At 39.1% G+C, this 21,266-nt stretch overlaps 1 protein-coding gene across 1 annotated transcript in view; it reads left to right on the forward strand.

The window, feature by feature from the left end:
- The window catches only part of CACHD1 (cache domain containing 1), a 212,037-nt gene that overhangs the window by 164,578 nt on the left and 26,193 nt on the right, over positions 1 to 21,266 (forward strand). Inside the window, exons 9-16 of the mRNA XM_007164743.2 lie at positions 1,221 to 1,454; positions 5,795 to 5,944; positions 6,579 to 6,702; positions 7,502 to 7,619; positions 11,355 to 11,523; positions 16,228 to 16,370; positions 17,051 to 17,232; positions 18,126 to 18,236. Of these exons, the coding sequence (XP_007164805.2) occupies positions 1,221 to 1,454; positions 5,795 to 5,944; positions 6,579 to 6,702; positions 7,502 to 7,619; positions 11,355 to 11,523; positions 16,228 to 16,370; positions 17,051 to 17,232; positions 18,126 to 18,236 (1,231 nt within the window). The remainder of the gene's footprint in view (positions 1 to 1,220; positions 1,455 to 5,794; positions 5,945 to 6,578; positions 6,703 to 7,501; positions 7,620 to 11,354; positions 11,524 to 16,227; positions 16,371 to 17,050; positions 17,233 to 18,125; positions 18,237 to 21,266) is intronic.

Below are 21,266 nucleotides of genomic sequence, written 5' to 3' on the forward strand. Positions count from 1 at the left end.
TGTGAGTTTATCAAGGGTGTAAGATCAGGGATCAATCACATCTTTTGTGTTGTCTTTTACTCCGGACATGGGAGGTGAGTGTCTTTTACCACTCACCTCCCATGTCAATTCTGTGTCAAGCAAAGGCAACCATAATCTGACTCAGACTTTCCTTTAGCATTGTTTGAGTGGAGCAAAATCCAAATTATTTACATACAGCGTGTGAAGAAAGAAATCATATCCATTAGATCTTGCCATGACTTTAGAAATGGACTTCCAAGGCTAGAAGTATATATACTTCCTATTTAGAAAAGATAAAGTCACTTAAGGTAGGTGAACCATGAACTCTTCAGATTTTTTAATGACTAAGCAGTTCAAGAACATGAGGCAAAACCTTTTTAAAACTCATTGGTAGAATCTCAGTAGTGACTGAAATCATTTGAATTTGTTTACAATGGTACCCATATGGGACCAGTTACTAATCCTTTTGACTGTGTTCCAACAATAGCAAACCAAAATTTTTAAAAAGGTTTATTAAATTTATTTTTGTGCTATAGATTACAGATGTTGTAGAACAATTCAGCCCAGTATGCCTGAATCTTTTACAAAAATTTTAAAACTCTAAACATAAAAAAAGTATATTAAATAAATCAAATCCAGTATTATCCTAACAATATAAAGCATGAAAACATTTGTAATTAAAATGAGCTTAAAGAAACAGTGTTTAGAGACACCACTCAATACAATCCATAATTCTTTCACTTAGTTGCATGAGACTTTGGCAAGTGTTTAACAGGCAAAGAGGTAAGAAATGAAATGGTAAACCTCTATCCTTTAAAACTCTTACAACTTCATCTACTAATTTAAATTAAATGAAAAGTTGTTAATCATTACTTTTGCTTTCAAATATTAAATGCAGAAAAATAATTTAAATTTTATAATTAAACTTTAAGGGAAGAACATCCTTGCTGGATGGGGTTCCTTTATTTACTCATGTGTTTTTCATCATTGCCTTTTGAAGAATTCCTTTGCCCTCTTGACTATTTGAGGAAAGATCACTCCTCCAGCTTCGTTCATCAGCAGGAACTGGTATCTGTGTCCTGAGTCCACATCATCTCCGCAAAGACCCCCTTGGCATTGCAAGACCTTATCCAGACACTTATTAGATCTAAATGGCAAAGTTATTATATGGATATCCACTGTTTTGTTTTACATTGTCTTCCCTTGGCTTCTTATTTTAGATGGGGTGACTGGTTTGAAAGAGCTGGCTTTTCTGAGAGATCTTGCTGAACAGAACTCAGGGAAGTATGGCGTGCTGGACCGGACAGCCTTGCCTGTGATTAAGGGCAGCATGATGGTGCTGAACCAGCTGAGTAACCTGGAGACCACAGTTGGCAGGTTCTATACCAACCTTCCCAACCGGATGATTGATGAAGCTGTCTTTAGCCTCCCCTTCTCTGATGAGATGGGAGATGGTGAGTTTGGAGAAAACTTCCTACTAAAGGAAGGGGGAAAGAAATGGGCATGAGTCAAACAGTAGCTTTTAAATGTTGTTCAGTACTTACCATGTGGGCATTAGGGAGTGTGGGCAGGCAAGGAAGTGGGCATCACTTTCTCTGGTCAGAGGATTGTGTAGCCTCCTGCCATTGGTCCAGTTAGCACTGTATTCTAGAGCAGAAATCCCCAGCCCTATTTTTTCCTCATTGCCCTAGCCTCAGTCAACATGGTGGGTATATCTACTAGGGAAGCTTTGTGAGGATTCCCCAATATCTAAAGGTTAGGGAATTTGGAACTAAAGAGTAACTTTGCATAGCAGATGGTAAATAAAAGTCAGAAGTGCTTGGAATTCGGCCTCAAAGACAAGGCAACACAATGTCGTCAAATAGATACAGGCTTGACATGGAGAGGATTTCAAATCCCACTCTACCACTTAGGCTGTTGCCCTTGGTAATGTATTTAATCTTGTTAATTCACATCTGGTTATCTGTTCAAAACGTAATGACATCTTTCATGTAATACGTCTTTGAGTTATTAGGTTTATGAGATTATATTACTGCCCAGCATACCTCTCAATAACGATGACTGCTGTTTATTTATTTATTTATTATTTTACTTTTGTTATTATTACTATTATTGTCATCACTATCCTGATGTCACAAGTTACCCATAATACGATGTTGGGTAAAGTGTTTAATCTTCACGTGATTAAACTTTTGGTCTTTAAAGTAGAAAAAATAATATTTCCATCAAAGTAGTTGTGAAGAAGATGGGGCTTCCCTGGTGGCGCAGTGGTTGAGAGTCCGCCTGCCAATGCAGGGGACACGGGTTCGAGCCCTGGTCTGGGAGGATCCCACGTGCCGCGGAGCGGCTGGGCCCGTGAGCCACAGCTGCTGGGCCTGCGCGTCTGGAGCCTGTGCTCCGCAACGGGAGAGGCCGCGATAGTGAGAGGCCCGCGCACCGCGATGAAGAGTGGCCCCCACTCGCCGCAGCTGGGGAAGGCCCTCGCACAGAAACGAAGACCCAACACAGCCAAAAATAAACATAATAAATAAATAATAATTAAAAAAAAAAAAGTGTTTAAAAAAAAAAAAAGTAGTTGTGAAGATGAAATGCACTAGTATATGTAAAGCATCTAGAACAATGCCAGGCCAACAGTGTATGCTCACTAAAAATACAGCATTTTTCTTTTCCTCCTCATATTCTTGCTTATCATTTTCCCCCACATCCTTCCCTCTCTTCTTTCTTGATAGAGAAGATTGAAGAGGCAGCTAATTACTAGACAGACAGCATCACCATATGAGATCTTGTTTTTATGTTCCATTAACTAGGAATTTTCACAAATAGATATTCAGAGAAAACTCATATATAAAAAGTAATAAGCCTTATAGAGACTGTGTTTTCTAGAAACTAGGTAGACATGGTCTTTCTATAAGGAAGAAATATGGTAGCTACTGCTAACCTCAATTTTTTTATCCTTCCTAGTTCTGGCAGGACCAACAGATGTGTATAGAAAAGAAACTCCCACCTTTAGATAAAGTTATTTCCTTTTGTAGGGAAATGTCAAGTCTTAAATGCGAGTGACCTTAATGCGTTAACCAACGTGACTGAGTGCCAGTCAAGCATTGTGTCAGGCAGTGATGGGCAAGGCACATGTCTCACCCTCAACAAGCATTTTAACCTGATAAGAGAAAAACAGATCAATGAATCATGATAATTCTGTGTGAAAGGAACTGAGACAGATGTAGAAAGTGAGTCCTGTACAAGCACAGAGGATTATGCCGTCAAATTCTCTTACCATTAGTGGTATCAGGCAGAGTAGGACCTTTTCTGTAAATTACTCTACCATCCAGAGAGCTACCATGAATGCTTTAAATTAAATTATGTGCAAAGCTGATGCTTTCCAAAGTGTAGTCCTTAGGGCCTGTTTTATGACTCCTACGCAGTGAGTTTCAGTGATTGGTTTACAGGTCTGCTGCATTCCCCTACTTGAGTGTGTCATTTTCATCTTTGTATCTTCAGTCCCTAGAATTACTGGGTGACACCTCCTCTAGCTCCATGACAAGGGGACCCTGAGTCTAGGGAAACTCATGTTTACGTGGCTCTAATTCAAAACCTCCACAGATTCAAATATCAGTTACTGGACATATTTCTTTTAAAATACAAGTCTGTGTGCTTTAAATTAAAGTAGGGAGGGCGTATGGGTATTTCATTAAGTGTAGGAAGAGCTTAACGTACTTTATTTGCCACAATGGGATAAAGAGTCTTCTGTCCAAATTGCTAATTGAAAAGTAAGACTGCGTTTCTTTTATCAGGCTTGCTCTCAGTATGTCCAGAGGAGAATAGAATTTTGAAGTGAGCATCTGGTCTCCGAGTATTTCTGTTGTACTTTACTACTCTATGAAAATGGCTTCAATCTTAGACCAAAGCCCAGGGGAATGTGGTGTGCACACTGTGACCTCTGTCTCCCTGCTGACCCTCACAGCGCTGCTCCCATCACTTGTAACCCCTTTGTCCAGGGGTACCTGAGTAAAAGCCTCCTCCAAAATGCATTTTTAAAACCTTCTTAGATACCTGTTACTTTTAAAATGTTTTAAAACCAATAGATAGCATTCTAAGTGTTGACTACTTAAAGAATGCTTTTGAAATTATAATAGACACCATTGCATAACTTTTCTTTTTTCTTGTCTTATTGAGATATAATTGACATACAACATAGCATTAGTTTTAGGTGTACAACATAATGATTTGATACATGTATATATTGCAGAATAATTACCCCAGTAAGCTTAGTTAATACCAGCCACCTCACATAGTAATAATTTGCTTCTTGTGTTGAGAACTTTTAAGACCTACTCTCAGCAACTTTCAAATACGCAATACTGTATTGTTAACTGTAGTCCCCGTGCTGTACATCCCCGAACTTATTTATCTTGTAACAGGGCATAACTTTTCACAAGGTTTTTCAGTGTTGCATCCACTTCTTCCTACCAAGTGATGCATTTAATTGGCCTTTGCAATCACAACAACTCAGTAATACTTGGAGTGGACATCAGACATGATTCTCTCTGTAGAAGACTTCAGAGATCCAAATCCCTTTCCTGGGTGTTGATAGAAGAAAGGCTTCCTGATGTGCTGCAAAAGCATGGACGTGTCATCAAGCGCAGGAAAATACAAGAGCAAGATGGAGAGAAACGATCCATCTTTTTGTTCTAAGTTTCATTTAGAGCCATAGGGTTGTAGAATTGCTAGGATGCTAGAGATCACTTTGTCTCAGCTTCCCATGTGATACATGAAGTGATGCATTCAGAGAGGTGGAACAACTTACCCAGCCCAGCAGTAGAGCTGGAAGGACAGCCCAGCTGGCCTGGGGCTTGAGGCCACGCACTGACCGCTCTTCATGCCCTCTCCTTCTGTACGTCTTCCTCCCCTTGGCTTTTCCCTTTCCCTAATTATCCTATTGTTTTTCTATGGCCTGTGAGCTAAGAATGGTTTTTATATATTTAAAGCTTTGTTGGAAAAGAAACAAAAAAGTATATGCAACAGAGAATATATGGCTCACAATGCTTAAAATACCTACTATCTGACCCTTTACATAAAATTTACAGACTCCTGGCCCAAGTGACTAGAAATACATTCCTTTAGAACCTTAGTGTCTCCTTCTAAGTGGTCAGATAATAAGATTCTGTACCTTTCTAGGTTTTTTTTTTCTTGTCATCTTCCTGTTATTTGATAGGGTTCATTAATATAGTACCTTATAAGCTTTCCTTTATCTGTAATCTCTTTGATTTAACAACCCCTAGAAATTAGTAAGGCAGTTACTACTGTGTCCTTTAAACAGACATGAAGACCAAGGCTCAAAGTTATGTCCAGTGTCACATGTATGATACGTAAGGGGCACAGCTGGGCTAGAACCCAGAATTTTAGATGCTTTGTCCAGTGGTCTTTCAGATTCAACTGAATCATCCTCACTTTAGGAAGTAGAACGATGTGTATTAAGTGTTGCTGATATTTTGCACTGATCTGGAATAGCATATCCTTTTAGGTGAAAAAAGAGTGGAAAATATACAAATTCCCTCCATTTAAGTTAACTAAGATATCTGAACCCCCAAAAAGGGGGTCTGTTTTCCTCACACTCTAACTCCCTTATGCTGTCTGCAAAGGCAGTGCTTGGTTACTGGATGACACGGAAAACTTTTCTTCAGAGCAAATTGAGACGGCTGATAATAAGCCTTCACAGTTCCCTAGAGTACAGCGCCAGCCTTTGTTCAGTGCCTTTTCTGCCGTCCTTTGACTATTTTTTGTTTTTAACCCACAGGTTTGATAATGACTGTGAGTAAACCCTGTTATTTTGGAAACCTCCTTCTGGGAATTGTAGGAGTGGATGTGAACTTGGCTTACATCCTTGAAGATGTGACATATTACCAAGATTCTTTGGCTTCCTATACTTTTCTCATAGATGACAAAGGTAATCTGCTAAAATTTAATCATAGGAAAGAATGATTTCTTTAGCATCTTGGAGAAAATCATCTAGACATTCCGATACTAACAAAGTAGGAAAATGATAATATTTGTAGAAAAGCTGTGTGACTACTACTCATATTTCATAGAACACCTCAACGATGGCAGAAAGAATCTAAAAATTATGCATTTGTTTCTGTGTTGTGTTGAGAGATAGGTAACAGTTATTTTGTAACATCAGGAAATTAGACTTGAGGATTGAATGACACATAGAATGTCATCCTTCAGATCCTTTTTTGGTCTATATTGTTTTCTTTACATTTACTGGCATCAAAGTTTATGTGATAGATTAGAATATTTTATGAAACGAAAACCAAATGACCAGTACCTCAAAAATACTCTTGATGAGGCAGATGTCCGATAATTTAAGGTGTCTTGCTACACTTCCAGAGTTTTATGCAAGAACACATAAAATAAGTTCAGTTTTTTATTGAACTGGTGAGTTACAGACTGAGAAATTGAGTGTCGGGCAGCCATCCCAGAGTATCCCATATTTCAAACTTGTGATGGGCGCTTTCATCAGAATCAGTACTTCCTACAACATGTTTCCCATAGCATGTGTTTTTGTTTTCTTATTTCAGGGTATACCCTTATGCACCCATCTCTTACCAGGCCATATTTACTATCGGAACCCCCCCTTCATACTGATATCATCCATTATGAAAATATCCCCAAATTTGAGTTGGTTCGGCAAAATATCCTAAGGTAAGGAAAAGATGAGGGTCGTAGTATTTTGTTTTTCTCTGAGAATAGGATCCATTGAGGTCAAATACGAGTGTTTATAATAGGATATAAAACAAGTGTAGAAATTATTTTAATGGTATCAAAAGTGCAATTTTTAATATAAGAATCGTAGCCAAAATTTTGTTTACTTTGTAAAATAGGTAAGATCTCTCAGAACTGTTATTTGGGGGAAATGTCTTGTAAATCAAATTCTTATGTTCACATTGACTTTAGTTGTAAAATCAGATCTATCTTATCTCATTTTTAAAAATGCTCCAGTTATATCAAGTGGAAAAATTTTGGCAAAATACGAGGGTTAAGTTGAGGACCAGCTCCAGAGCATGCCAAAAAATAGCTTGGCAAAGTAGCGTCCATTCCAAGTTGACAGCACAATCATATACAACGTTTTCTCTTGAAATAAGGAACAGATTGGATTTTTTCCCACTGTGATACATTATTTTGGCAGATGGTAACCTATAGAGAAATGGGTCTTTGTGCTCATTGGTTGTAAATTAATGACTGAGTGATTTGAGACAAGTTGGTCTCTGGAAAGAATTACAACTGGGGGGCAGGGTAGAGAGTAAGGAATGTTTTTTGGTGCAGAGCTGACAGAATGCTTTTACAAAATTGAAAATCTCACATTATCTCTTTCAAAAGTGATGAGCTTCATTGCTTTTCAAAATCAGGAGGTGGTCATTGATTCACAGCATCTTCCCTGCCTTTAATTAAGTGCTTCATTTTATCTTTTGCCTGAAGTATTGCATTCTGTTTGCCAACGCAGCCTCCCTCTGGGCAGCCAGATTATCGCAGTCCCTGTGAACTCAACCCTGTCCTGGCACATAAACAAGCTGAGAGAAACTGGAAAGGAGGCCTACAACGTGAGCTATGCCTGGAAGATGGTGAGTGAGAGGAAACCTCCTTTGCCTGAGGAGCTGCGGGGTGCTGCGTTCTTCCTCATACGGGAATCGCAGGGAACATCGGTCTGATAAGGGTTACTCATCAATTTTAAAGGGATTGGAAAAAGAAGAGATTCCACAGAAATTTTATCTATTTTTTTTTCCTTTTTTGTTTATAAAACCAGTCATTGTTCATGATGAATAAATCAAGCCATATAAAAAATAAAAAAGTGACCTCTGCCCTTTCCCCTCCTGACTTTTACCTCCCGTCTCCCAGAGGTAACCACTTTGATCATTTTCCAGAAAATTATGATTCACACACAGGCATGTATCTCTGTGTGTGTATGTGCATGTGCACACAACTTTAATGGCTCTTTAGTATCGCATTACATAGACGGATCAAATTTCTTTTAACAGTCCCCTGTTAATACACATTTAGATTGTGTCCAGTTTTGTTTTTATCGTTTTCAACTCATATTACGGAAGTTGGGAGTTGAAAAGGAGATATGAAACCATAAATGTCCTCTGTTGATGCCAAGGAAAAGAAAGGTTTAGATTAGAATGTGGATTATTCCCACGTGTCACAAGCAGATTGACAGTGTAGCCGTACCTGTGGCACGCACTTCAGCTTTCTTTCACTAGCCTCGTTCAGATACTAGGCCTTGAAGAATCATAGAGAAATAGAATCTGACACACACTGTCCATCTTACTTATGTTTTTGTCCTTTAGTCCCTCTTCCAAGCATAACATAACAATGCTATTATGGGGCCCTAAATACTGTAATTGACTAAAAGAAGAGTGGACTTTGATTTTTTTTTATCGTCAAATATTAATCATTAAACTTAAAATGCAGTCATACTTGAGATTCCCTTGGAGGACCATATCTGGTGTTTTACCTGTTGTTGACTCCAAATGGATCTGTTTATTCATCCATTTAAAAACTGCTTATTGAACGTTGACTGTGAACTAAGAAGAATAAAGAAGAATGATGTTGCCTCTGCCCTCATAGAGCATCCAGCTTAGTGGTAGATGCAGAGAATTCAACAACTCTGTACAGTGTCTGCGTAGGAATGACAGGAATTAGGAGTAGCCAACACACCTTCAGACATGACTCTCCTGTGACCTTTCTGTTTGGTTTTTAAAGCATCATGTGGCAAGGGTGATTTCTAAAATGGAAATGAAATTAAACAAAATAATAAAACCATTTGAGAAACTTACGTTTGCAAGCCTAATTCTACTGATATTTTACGGATAATGCAGATTTGAAAAAGGTCAAAGTCTATTTTGAAACTCCCTGAGTCAGCTCCTTTTCAGGAATTTTTTTGAGAATGATTGCACCATCTGCCCTTATTTTCACAATTATACAATTTTTAAATAAAGTCTAATTGCTTAATTTTTCACATCAGAAAGAGTGAGCCAGACACCAGAATTCTGAATTGAAGAATACTTTTATATTTGAAACTGGAGATTGCTTATCTTACAGTATATCCTGATTGAAAGCAATTACTGTTACATCCTGGGAAAATATCTATATTAATGTTTATTGGCATTAAAAGAGAAAGAAGGAAATGGAGGCATTTTAAGGCCTTCTTTGTACAGTAAATAAACCTAGTGTTAACATTTTGGAAAGAAGTATTATCTTCTTAAGATGGTCTTTCTTCAGTAATACTGGTAAATTCTGGCTACTCTACTTAGCCAAACGGATATAATCATGTAGTCACTTGAGGTAGAAGTGTTAGTTTTCTCAGAGTTCTGAAATTGTTAAGAACATCACTATTAAGTGAAAAATTAAAGAGGTAATAAATAATGAAATTGAAGTTAAAAAGGCTTGCCTGCTTCCCCAGGAATAAGAATAAGTATTTTTAAGCTTTTTTTAGTTACACTGGAGGGAGGGGTGAATAGGTACTCTTTTTTGTCCTCGGGAATAAAATGGATTCTTCTACTAAATATAATTTAAATAGATTTCGTTTATGTTGATAATAATAGGTTAAACTGCTTAGCATCTGTAGATATAGCAGATACTGGTGGATTTTTTCACTGAATTAATTTAAATGTAAAATGAGAGATTACGTTAGCAGTATTAAGAGATTACTACTCTGTCACTGTGTAACCCCAGTCCATCTTTGAGCATATGATGAGGCTCTATGCTGTGACAGAAGGAACTATTGACTATCAGAAGGTATTGCAATATTCCTGTGTTACACGGTCATGGTTCACTTCAAAACATGAATCCCATGGACAGTCAGTGATAAAAAAAACCACTCCCCAGTCATGGAGAGCTCTTCTAGGTATGTTATACGTAGTTCCTTATTGCAAAGACTGTTTTTTCAGCTAAGAACACAATAGGAAGAAGACCTGTATTGAAATCTGTTTTCCTTTCCAGCCAAAAACTATTTATAGAGTGTTGCTTTTAGATGCTTAGGGTAATTTTTATTTTTTTTTTCTCTTACAGAATTGACCCAATTATAAAATTATATTCTGGTCATTCTGGTAAAGTTTTTGCCTTTTGGTTCCTTAGAACATGCAACACAGGAAACAAACTCAAAGGATGACTGTGTGAGATGGGAAGAGGGGAAATAGTAAATGCCACTTCAGAACACTCTGTCACTCTCTAATTTGTTGGGTGGAGGAAGAGGATTAAATTTGCTAATCTAATTGAATATCCTTAGCAGCGGTACTTGAAAGCAATTCCAGGAAGATGCAAATTTCCCCTGTGTTTAAAAAGATTCTGCAACCATCCTCATAAATCCTACATTACACTGAACTCTAACCTGCCTAGTTAAAAAATTTCTCCTTGATCGTTAAGTAAATCCTTTGAGCTGCTTTGGTTCTGACCATCTTTAGTTCTGACTTAGCTGGTTATCACTCTTTTCATTTATTTACAAACCATCTTTTAAATAGATTCTGTTCATCTCTTAATATAATGGACTTAGAGAAGTTTGGCTTTCTTGTATTTTTAAGTCAAGGAGCTGGAACTAAGTAGTTTGACTTGGCTTTTGACTCATTAGTGGTCATTTTTCCCACCAAATTTTATTCAAGCATCCATTATTAGGAGCAAAGTGAATTTGAAAGTACTCTTGTCTCAACATAGGAGCTTAAATGAGGCCAAGCTACAACACACTTGCCTTTCCTGGTCTGAAAGGACAAGTCAGTCCAGCCTTGCAAGGGAGCTATAGGATTTGCGCTTTTCATGAGTCTGAGATCCTAGTCACCTCCAACCAAGAGAAAAGAAAGCGTTCGTTGGGAACAGAATGAGTAAACCAGATTCTGTATGGGCTGTGTTATATGGATTTATAATTGGCATTTAAAGTAGTCAATTCTCGGAACAGTCATTTCAAAACCAACTGTATATTTTAAAATGCATTTCAAACCCAAACAGAAATAAGTTTTGTATTCTTATTCCGTGTCCCAGCTTGTATCCATTAACTTAAATAAGCAAAAGAGGACTAGGGGTAGGTACTGTTTCAAAGAGACTATTTTCTGATCCCTTCATTAGCTCCGTAATTTTCTGTTACATTCATTAATTTCCCTCGATCAGAAAGGAAAATAAAAATTAGAAAATGTAATCTTTTGCTAGAGCCATTTTCTACTACCCCATCTTCATGTCTTTCCTTCACTCATCAAATATTTGTCTACGTGGAGTAGAAGACAGAGAGAGCTGAAAATAATGTAGGCAAAGTCGCTATCCCCAGGAACTTTCATTTTTCTGTATTAGAACTTCTTTCTTGATTTTTCCAGGTGCAAGACACTTCCTTCATTCTCTGTATTGTGGTGATACAACCGGAAATACCTGTCAAACAACTGAAGAACCTCAACACTGTCCCCAGCAGCAAGCTGCTGTACCACCGGCTGGACCTCCTGGGCCAGCCTAGCGCTTGCCTCCACTTCAAACAGCTGGCCACGCTAGGTAAAGCCCTGGTGCTTCTCAGCTTCCTTTGTGGTCTTCCTCATAGCAGCTCACCATGAGTATCAGTTTGAATTAAGATGTTGAATACCTGCAGTGCCAGTGTGGGGAGGCAAATGTAAAAACAATTTGAGGCCTTGCCTGGTATCAGGTTCTCCATCAGACACTGAGATGAAGATTTGTGCGTTGGTGATTTGTTAAGGATGAACTCTCAGAAGAAACGAGTGAGGAAGTGAAGGAAACAGGATAAGGCAGGAGGAGAAAGCAAGCAAGAGTTTGATTTTAAGTGACATTCCAGCCTCAGCCTAATCCTGTGAGGGGCTTTGGAGTGTAAATTACATCGCAGAGTTTGCCCAGACTCAAGAAAGGGAGCTGGACTTTTGTATTCCTTAGTCACTTGCAGCTTTCTGCTAGTGCTGGACAAAGAGGTTTTAGCAGCCCAAACAATGTCCATCAAAGAGAGTGACAGGTATGGCCCACTAGAGGCAAGCACACAGATATAGGGATGCAAGGCAGGAGGTGGAGAAATGGTAAAGGGTCTAAGGGTAGCATACCTATATATCTATATAGCATATCTGTATCTATCACAGGTCCCTGCTTGAAAAGAGCTCAGGAGATAAGCAAATAATTCAAAGGAAGCAAAAGGGAATTTACATGTGTTCTGTGCCCGGTACTTTACATTCATCATCTGAGTTGAACTATTACAGTTGAGGATGTTTGAGTTTATTGAAATACATAACTTTCCCACAGTAACACAGAAAGTAGCAAGGCTGAGATGTGGTTCATGCTTTGTCCATGCCTGATTTGCCCCTTCTATTGCATGCTGCCATGTGCAAGGCACATACTAGGCATCCATGGTGTATGTTGTCAGTACATCACAGTGTAGTCACAGTACTTTAAAACAGGTATTCTCTTTTTCACTGTTGAAAATACTTAGGGTTCAAAAAGTGAATAAGAATCATTAGACAACTGGAAAACTGAATAGAGGGGCCACAGGTGGGAAGAGGATCAAAGATAGAAGTCGCCAGTCTCTAGGTTCCAAATGAGAGCAGTTGTGTTTGGGTTTCTCTTTTGAATTCCATCCTATAGAGTTTCTGCCTGGATATGAGATCAAGAGAGTAAGTAGGCAGCCTAAGTAGTCTCATCTATGACACACTCCAGTGGTGTGGACAACTTGGAGAGGGCCAGGGATGGCAACTTGGATTTTACATTGTTTGTTTGTTGTAATTTAGGTTTGTGAGGAGGGGGGTTGCCTTCTGTTTCCATACAAAAGAGTATGTATGTCCTTTCATTCATATTTTTAAGAAATGCTTACAGAGGACTTCCCTGGTAGTGCAGTGGTTAAGAATCCACCTGCCAACGCAGGGGGCACGGGTTCGAGCCCTGGTCTGGGAAGATCCCACATGCCACGGAGCAACTAAGCCCATGAGCCGCAACTACTGAAGTCTACGAGCCTAGAGCCCATGCTCCACAACAAGAGAAGCCACCGCAATGAGAAGCCCGTGCACCTCAACGAAGAGTAGCCCCCGCTCATCGCAACTAGAGAAAGCCCAGATGTAGCAACGAAGACCCAATGCAACCAAAAATAAAAAAAAGAGTTGTCTTTAAAAAAAAACAGGAATGCTTACAGGAAAGCTAAGATATGCATGATTCCGTTAGCCACAGTGGGAACAAGCTAAACACTACTACACTACTGCTGGTGCAAGTGAGGTCACTATTTTTATTCTTTTATTTTTTTATTCTTTTTAAAAAATTTTATTGAAGTATAGTTGATTTACAAGGTCATTCTTTTTAAATTTGAGACAGTGAAGTGCAGCAGTTTTTCTTGATGAGAAAAAAGCTCAAGCCTAGATTTTTAATTTCCTTTGGATAATCGCTCATAGCTACACTGTCCAGTATGGTAGGCACTAGCCACATGTTGCTTTTGAGCACTTAAAATGTGACTAGACCAAGTTGAGATTTACTGTAAGTATAAAATACATGCTTAATTTTTTGTATTGATTACATGTTAAAGTGATAATGTTTTGGATATATTGGCGTCTATAAAATATACTAGTAAAATTAATTTAACCTCTTTGGTTTTGCTTTTCTTCATGTGGCTACTGGAAAATTTTATATTACAATTGAGGGTTGCATTGTATTTCAGTTGGACAGTGCTGCCTCACAGAGATGCCCAGAAAACATAGAGCTTTATCAACTCCCATACTTTACATAGGACTAGTGGGCTGATCCTGGGGCACACAGACAGACCTTATGCCAGTGTCTGACTTTAAATGGGTGCTCTTTCCACTGTACCACCCAACTTCACTTTGGCCATAGAACTCCCCCAGAACAATGTGTGGAGAAGTTTAGTAACAGTTGGTAATGAAAATGAAGCAGGATAATTGAAATATTTTTAAAAAGAAATGGAAAATAAGGGAAACAATGGCAAATAAGTGGTTTCCATCTAATTTCATTGATGATGGGGATTTTGAGGTAAGGTATTAAATGTACGTCAGAGCTCCCTTCAAGCGGGCTGAAGGAGGGGGCATTGTCTTTCTTGGTACACAAAGAGGCAAAGAGGAATTTTAAAAGAGTATATCATCCAGTGCAATTAAGTACACAAGTATGTATATAAGTACTATGTATCTTATGTAAATTAGAGCTATGTGTCTAGCTCCTGGCCATAAAGCTTTGGGTCCTGTATATTGGTTTTTTCTCTCCTTCAATCCATGTCACTACAGGAAAGGCCCACTCCCCAAGTTGTCTCTCCTTCCCTTCCTCTGGCCCAACTCTTTTGTCCCTGAGACATTTCTTATATTATTGTGTTGTTCCAGTATTGTTGTTTTCCTCTTTGTTCTTTATCCTTGTCTCTCCAGTTGGGTCCTAAGCTCTTTGAGTTCCAGGACAGTCCTCTCTCTTTGGCATATCCTTGCACGGAGGACGCCATGAGCATATACACATGAATTCACTGCTAGGCAACCTAATTTTTTTAAGCCTCTGGCTTTCTACTCCTTGATATGCATATAATAATAACTCCCAAGCTATGCCATGATGATATGAAAGTTAAAGGAGACATAGCATTACTGAAGCATTGTCTTCTGGTAAGGGAAGACTAGGTAATTCTGGCCCATCCTGTTGGGTTCAACCAAAAATCCTGGATGGAACCTTTTTTAAATCTTTTGAAAAGTATCAGAGAACTAACCTAATCGGTAGTGGACCTAAGTCTAGGAGAATATAAGAACCCAGAGAAGGAAGCCAACCCCTAAAGCTGCTTTTACAGTGCACATATTTATCAATACAGAAGAAACAACTGTGAAGTCGTGCTTTAGGTAGCTGCTCAGGGCTAGGAAGAGAGGCCAAAATCAAATCCAAGGTTCTCAAAAGGTGAAGACTAACAAGGAAACGCCTCCCTTCCACACACACATGCATGCTTTTAGCAGAGATCCCAAAGGACTACATCTTTAGGGTAAGGGTGAATTGGAACTAAATCAGCCCTTGACATGGGATTCCTGTCATCTGAGTTGTTTAAGGAACCTCAAGCGTTCACTCATCGTGGACTTGTTGAATACCAAAGTCTCCCAGGATAGCACTTAGGCCAGTATCCTGTCTCCTTATTGGGAACTGTTTCCACCTTACCATCCTGCCTCACCTTGGTGTGCAGCACAAGATGCAATATCCTTTCTAGAGGAAGATATTCCCATCCTGTTAAGCCTCAGCATTTCCTACAAATTTGTTAAGTACAGTGTCCAGTCAGCGATAACCAGGCCACAAGGAAACAAAACACTGTGAGTGAGAACTAACAAAGGAATAGAAAAGGACCCACAGATTTAAATGAGATAGGACATGTGATAGTGCTTTCTAACGCTTTTAAAAATATACGATTGAAGAGTAAAATTTCAGAGACAAAGATGTAGTGTTTTTGTTTCAAAATGTAATTCATTGCAAGGATTTCTGTCGTAAATAGAGAACTGGGCTTTTCCTCTTAGATAAGACCAACAATTAAATATGTGTATATTAACTACTCCGTTTCCATAGATTTTGTTTATGCCATGTTTGGCTGTCCCCGTCTGTGAGAAGAATTTTTTTAGTTGATTTTTGCGTCAACTCCGCTATTCCATTTTTCCTTCTTCCTCGATAATCATACTAATATGAACAATAAGAGTTAACACTTACAGAAGCACTTGAGTTGTGCAAGCTCTGTTCTAAATACTTTACATTTAGTAAATCGTTTGCTTTGCATATATTAACTAATATAATGCCATAACTCTATAAGGTCAGCGCTGCTATTTCCCCCACTTTGCAGACGATAAAAACATCACATGTATTACAACTTGCCAGCATCACACAGCCAAGAAATGGTGGAGCCCAGGCTCAACCCAGTCTGGCTCCATGTCATATGCTGCCTCCTCGACCCTAATAAGTGTAGGATATTATATGTAGACCTGAGCTATGTTGACTGTTTGTCATTCTCAGCCCTTGGATCTCTTCAGGTTCACTCAGGACTGTAAGCTCCCTGCAGGGAGAGGATCTGACTCTTTTCCTTCCCCGCTCCTTCCAGCGTGGAGTTCTCTGCTTTCCTTAGAGAGGACTTTAAGCCACCACAGCTGACCGATGGGCAGAGGCTTCGCCATGCTTTTGTTTGGGCCTGAGATGCAGGCTGCGTGTTCTCGGGCCTGAGATGCAGGCTCCGTGTTCTCAGGCCTGCTTTGTTTGCTTCTCTCTCAGAAAGTCCAACCGTCATGCTGTCTGCTGGCAGCTTTTCCTCCCCCTATGAGCACCTCAGCCAGCCGGAGACAAAGCGCATGGTGGAACACTACACAGCCTATCTCAGCGACAACACCCGCCTCATTGCTAACCCGGGGCTCAAAGTGAGTGCTGTCCCGGGGCTGCATTTCTGCTGCACCCCTCCACAGGCCTGGGAGGGGGTTCTGGTAGGGAACCTTTGAAGTGGGAAGCCGAGCTCTGGATCTGTGCCTCTCAGCTGGAGAGCCAGAAAGGCAGAGTGTGTGGCCCAGGGGAGGCTGGCCGGCGAGGACCCTTCTGATGGATTAAGAAGCCCTGTGGGCCAGATGAAGAATCTCTTTCAGGCCTTAGATGCACTAGGGGCTTTCTAGGTAGGGGGGTGTGAGTTAGAGACCAGTGAAACTTTCCCAGCCCCATTTTTCCCAGGGGAATGAAGTAAAGTGCCCCTACTGTCTGTTGAGATAAATATGATGCAGTTTAAGAAGCAGAGATTTAGGGGGTGTGTGTACACGTGTTTGTATGTGTGTCTGGGTGTGTATTTAATGCTGCATTATAGGCTCTTTCCTCTTAAACACAGAAAGCCTAGCTAGGATGAACAATTAAGTAAATCACACGTCCACTGGCTATATTTCAGGAAGCTTTTGTTTCACCAAGTTTGGCTGTATCCATCTGCTGTGGAAAGATTTTTAAGAAGTAATTGGGCTTGGCTTCTCTGCAAGAGAGCTTTGGGAAGCTCTGCCAGCAGGCCTCTCTCTTTTCATGTGAGTCTTAAAGGATCCCTGCTATGTCTTCCTTTGTTTCCCAGTTCTCTGTCAGAAATGAAGTAATGGCTACCAGCCACGTCACAGATGAATGGATGACACAAATGGAAATGAGTAGCCTGAACACTTACATTGTCCGCCGTTACATAGCAACGCCCAATGGCGTCCTCAGAATTTATCCTGGTTCCCTCATGGACAAAGCATTTGATCCCACTAGGAGACAATGGTGAGTTTTAGGGGCTTCCATTATCAAAGGTTTCCCCCCCCAAGTCCCAAAGAGACATGATAAGACAATAAAGCAACTTCAGGCAGTCATATTTAAAGAAGATACTTCTCATGACAGTGAAAATATGTTTTTGAATCATTTTCTAAATGTAGTATTAACAAAAGCTTTGTGGGCTTCCTCTGTCTACAATGCTTTTATCTCTTCATTGAAATTTTGAGACTGAAATACTTTATACTTGGCCATTTCAATTCCTAGTGGTTTGATTCCCATCTTGTATGCAGTGTGTCCCCAGTGGGTATACTTAATGTCACTGCGTGTGATTATGGCATCAAATGACAGCTCATATGTGACCTATGAAAAATGAACACATGTAAACTGAAAAACACTTTTTTACTTCTGGGATTTATTTTTACTCTGATTTTCAAAAGCAAAAGCTAGTCAGGTGGTATAGCAGGAGGGCAACCTGGGCATGAAAACAGGATTTCTAGTCTTGTGCTGCTTAGTAACTGAGTCACTCATGAGTGGCCGCTATTTTTACTGCCTGTTCCCCACCTTTACCAATCCAGGGGACATTTTTACGTGCCCAGTTGTATTTGTTTCTACTTGATTTGTTAATTTTTGTTTTAGCCTCTAAAACATCTCTACTGTAGACCTTATTAAAAGCTCACATATATACTGAGTTCAGCATCTTTTTTAAAGAGAATTTCATATTTTTCTTGACCCCTTGTTGCTGATGCTACAGTCAGACATAAAAAGTAGGAATCCTTTTGAACTTGAATGTAACATAAGCACAATTTATAATATTTTTTTAGTGTTACGAGCTTACTTTTCTTCAAAATGTGCAAAGTTGTTGTTCATACCCTCGAGTAACGACTTTCTTTGGTCTCCATTAGGTATCTCCACGCAGTAGCTAATCCAGGTTTGATTTCTTTGACCGGACCTTACTTAGACGTTGGAGGAGCTGGCTATGTAGTGACCATCAGTCATACAATTCATTCATCCAGGTAATATTTCAATTAATTTTTACTCATTTCTTAAACACATTAAGGATACTTTGAAAATCTGAATAGAATAGTAGACACCAAGAATTAGTGGCGAAAGTATGACCTTTGTTGTGGGGCAAGCTGGGGTTTGGATATCTTCGCTAGCTGTGCCATCTTGGATACCCTGACCTTCCTCCTGATGTCTGTAAAATGGGGATAATACTTAACCTCACACGATTATCGTGTGATTGAGTCAGTCAAAAGCACTTAGCCCTGTTAGTGGCTGTGAGGGTGCTTATGAAAAAGAAAAAGAAAGATGTTAGATTCAGTAAAGCTGTTCCTAGAAATGCCAGTTGTAAACCAATCAAAGAAATAGCACCCGGAGCCTGACAATTATTATTATCAGAGAGTGTTTTCCCAAGAACAGAGTAGTTTTAGTGAAGGAAAAAATGTATCAAGACTTGAGATTGTTTCCTTTTGTATTTGGGTCTCTTTAGAATTATATAGGAGTTCGTTGTTGTTGTTGTTATGGTTTTGTTGCTGTTTTTACTTTGTCCTTGCTCTCTCTTGAGGAATGAAAAGGCATTTTGAAAATTGATTTTCCAAGCATGCTATAAAATGTCAGTATTACTGTAAATATATTTAGGGTGCTTTACATTTCAGGCTTTTGAGGTTTCAGTATTTAAGCTACAAATGTTAGTGAAATGTTGGGTAGAGAGGCAAGTTGAACACATTGTTTTAATCCCTTCATTATACAAATCGCTATTTTTCCCTAGCAACCAATAAAGACCATATTTTGACTGGTATCTGTAATGATGCCTTAAAATTTATGGGAGACAGATTTTCTTGCTTAACTTAGGCTTTTCACGGTGCTCATTATATATCAAATGGCTGACATTCAGTAGAATTCTTCTAACTCTAGTACGTTGGAATCAAGAATTGGGAAGCAGTGCTGTGTGGAATTTCAATATCATGACCTGTGTCTTCATGGCAGGCAGGGCCCTGCTGCCAGCCAAATATTGATTTCTTTTCAGGACATGGTATCTGTTTGGCTCCATCACATATAAACAAGTAAACATTCTTTTAGAACAGATCTTTTCAATGTTTTCATTAACAGGCCGCCTGTAAGGCATACACCTACTATTGTCTGAATAGCAAAACTTGTCATTTCTCCCATATATTCTAATCAATTGAGAAAAAGTAAACAAACGTGGTTTCTTTGAGGGGACAGCAGTCACCTTGGTCTTTGATGACAAGGACATGGGCCGAAATTGGGCTCTTAAAGATGTTGCTGGGGGAGCAGGGAGAGAATGCCTACCTACCTGTGTGTGTTTTACTTAGGGTTTGACATTCCACCCGGCTTCTCCCATCTGCCACTCATTATCAAGAGCCATTAGCTTTTCCTTCTACACAGTATTCTTTCTGTTGGGTGGGGGGAGGAGGTCACAGAGAGGTGCAGATTTTTATGCTCGTATATATGTTTTTATTAGAATTTGGATGGGTGGAAGAATTCTCATTTCATTTATTTATAAATATTTATGGTGTCAGCCCAAATGACACATGATGGAAATATGATGGGCTTTCAACTTAGAAAAAACCTGGGTTCAATTCCCTTATTTGGTTACTGTTTATAGTGTATTTAGCCCACACAAGTTTAGCTATTCGAGTTTAACAAGAGTTAAATGGCCATTTAAATCCTGTCCATCAGTCACTCAATGAGAGTATATTTCAGGAATAAGTATCTGCTGTTGCCTTGATCAATATGCAGTCCCATGGACTTGATCATTTGAACATTTTCCTTAGCTGAGCGTGTTTTTATTATTTAAAGCCATCTATTTCATTCACCATAGTTTAGAATGCAAGTCAACTACCACTCTGGGTTTTAACCAAAGCAACTATAGCTTTAATGGGTATATTCATAGGTGGACTCTGCTGAGGTACTTTTTCCAAATGATTACTAGTGATTTTGGTCTCATGTGCCAACTTGAGAACCTGCCCTCCTCCTAAGATGTGATTCCACTCTGAAAAAGCGGATTTGTCATTTACTGTCTGTATGACTATTAACAAGTTCCTTTCTGCCTTGGTTTCCTCACCTGTGAAAGAGGGATATTAGGGCCTATCTCAAATGATTATTTAAAGATTACTGTGAATAATATATGTGAGGCTCCTAGAACAGTGTGTGGCCCATGGTCAGGGATCAATAAATGTTAAATACTTTTATTATTATTATGTTCCATGTCTCTCTGAGCCTCATATGGAAAACAGGGGTAACGATGCCCAAATTGAACTAACGTAATGAAAATTAGAGATAATGCATGTAAAATGCTTAGCACTATACTTGCCAATGTCAAATCCCCAATAAATGGTAGTTATTTTTATTATCATGCTATTCATGCTTTAAATTTCTTGCATTTTAATGGGTCAGAAGAGGGAACTTAAGCTAACGTTCAACTTGTTGTGAAGCACTCTAATTCTCCCTTGGTTTTCAGAAGCGGTTGGGCTGAGAGCTTGAGGACAGGTTTTTTCAGTGCTCACTTATCAGTTAAACAGTTTCTTTCAGCAGCATTATTAGTGGCCTGAGAATCTAGGTATGCATTCTTTGGAGGATGATAATGTGGTAGTGATGATGAAGTACAGTCAATGATTAAGGGACTGGTTAGACAAATCTTTGGCAGTGAAAATCTCACCAAAGCGCTGCAAACAGCACGGACCATTGTGCTGAGAAATGTAGGCTTAGTCTGATTTTTCTATGGTATTCTTTATGGGTTGCTATGGTAACCATGTACATTTTTTAAATGCAGGTGAAAATATGAATGCTAGACTTCCATGGGCAATATATAATATATGCTTTTACTTCAGCACATTTACCATCAACAGGGGCAGATGGCAGTCATACAGGGGAATTTTAGAAACAAAATCAACTTGTCCCACAAAACCTGAATTGTATTTTTCACTGAGGCAGCTATAGTATTGTAGAAAGAACCAGATTTAGTCTCTAAACCATAAATAAAAGGTGATCAATCTTCTTTAAGTCTTTTAACCATTCTAAAC

The sequence above is a fragment of the Balaenoptera acutorostrata genome, chromosome 1 (genome assembly GCF_949987535.1).
Source record: "Balaenoptera acutorostrata chromosome 1, mBalAcu1.1, whole genome shotgun sequence".
In the NCBI taxonomy this organism is placed as follows: Eukaryota; Metazoa; Chordata; class Mammalia; order Artiodactyla; family Balaenopteridae; genus Balaenoptera; species Balaenoptera acutorostrata.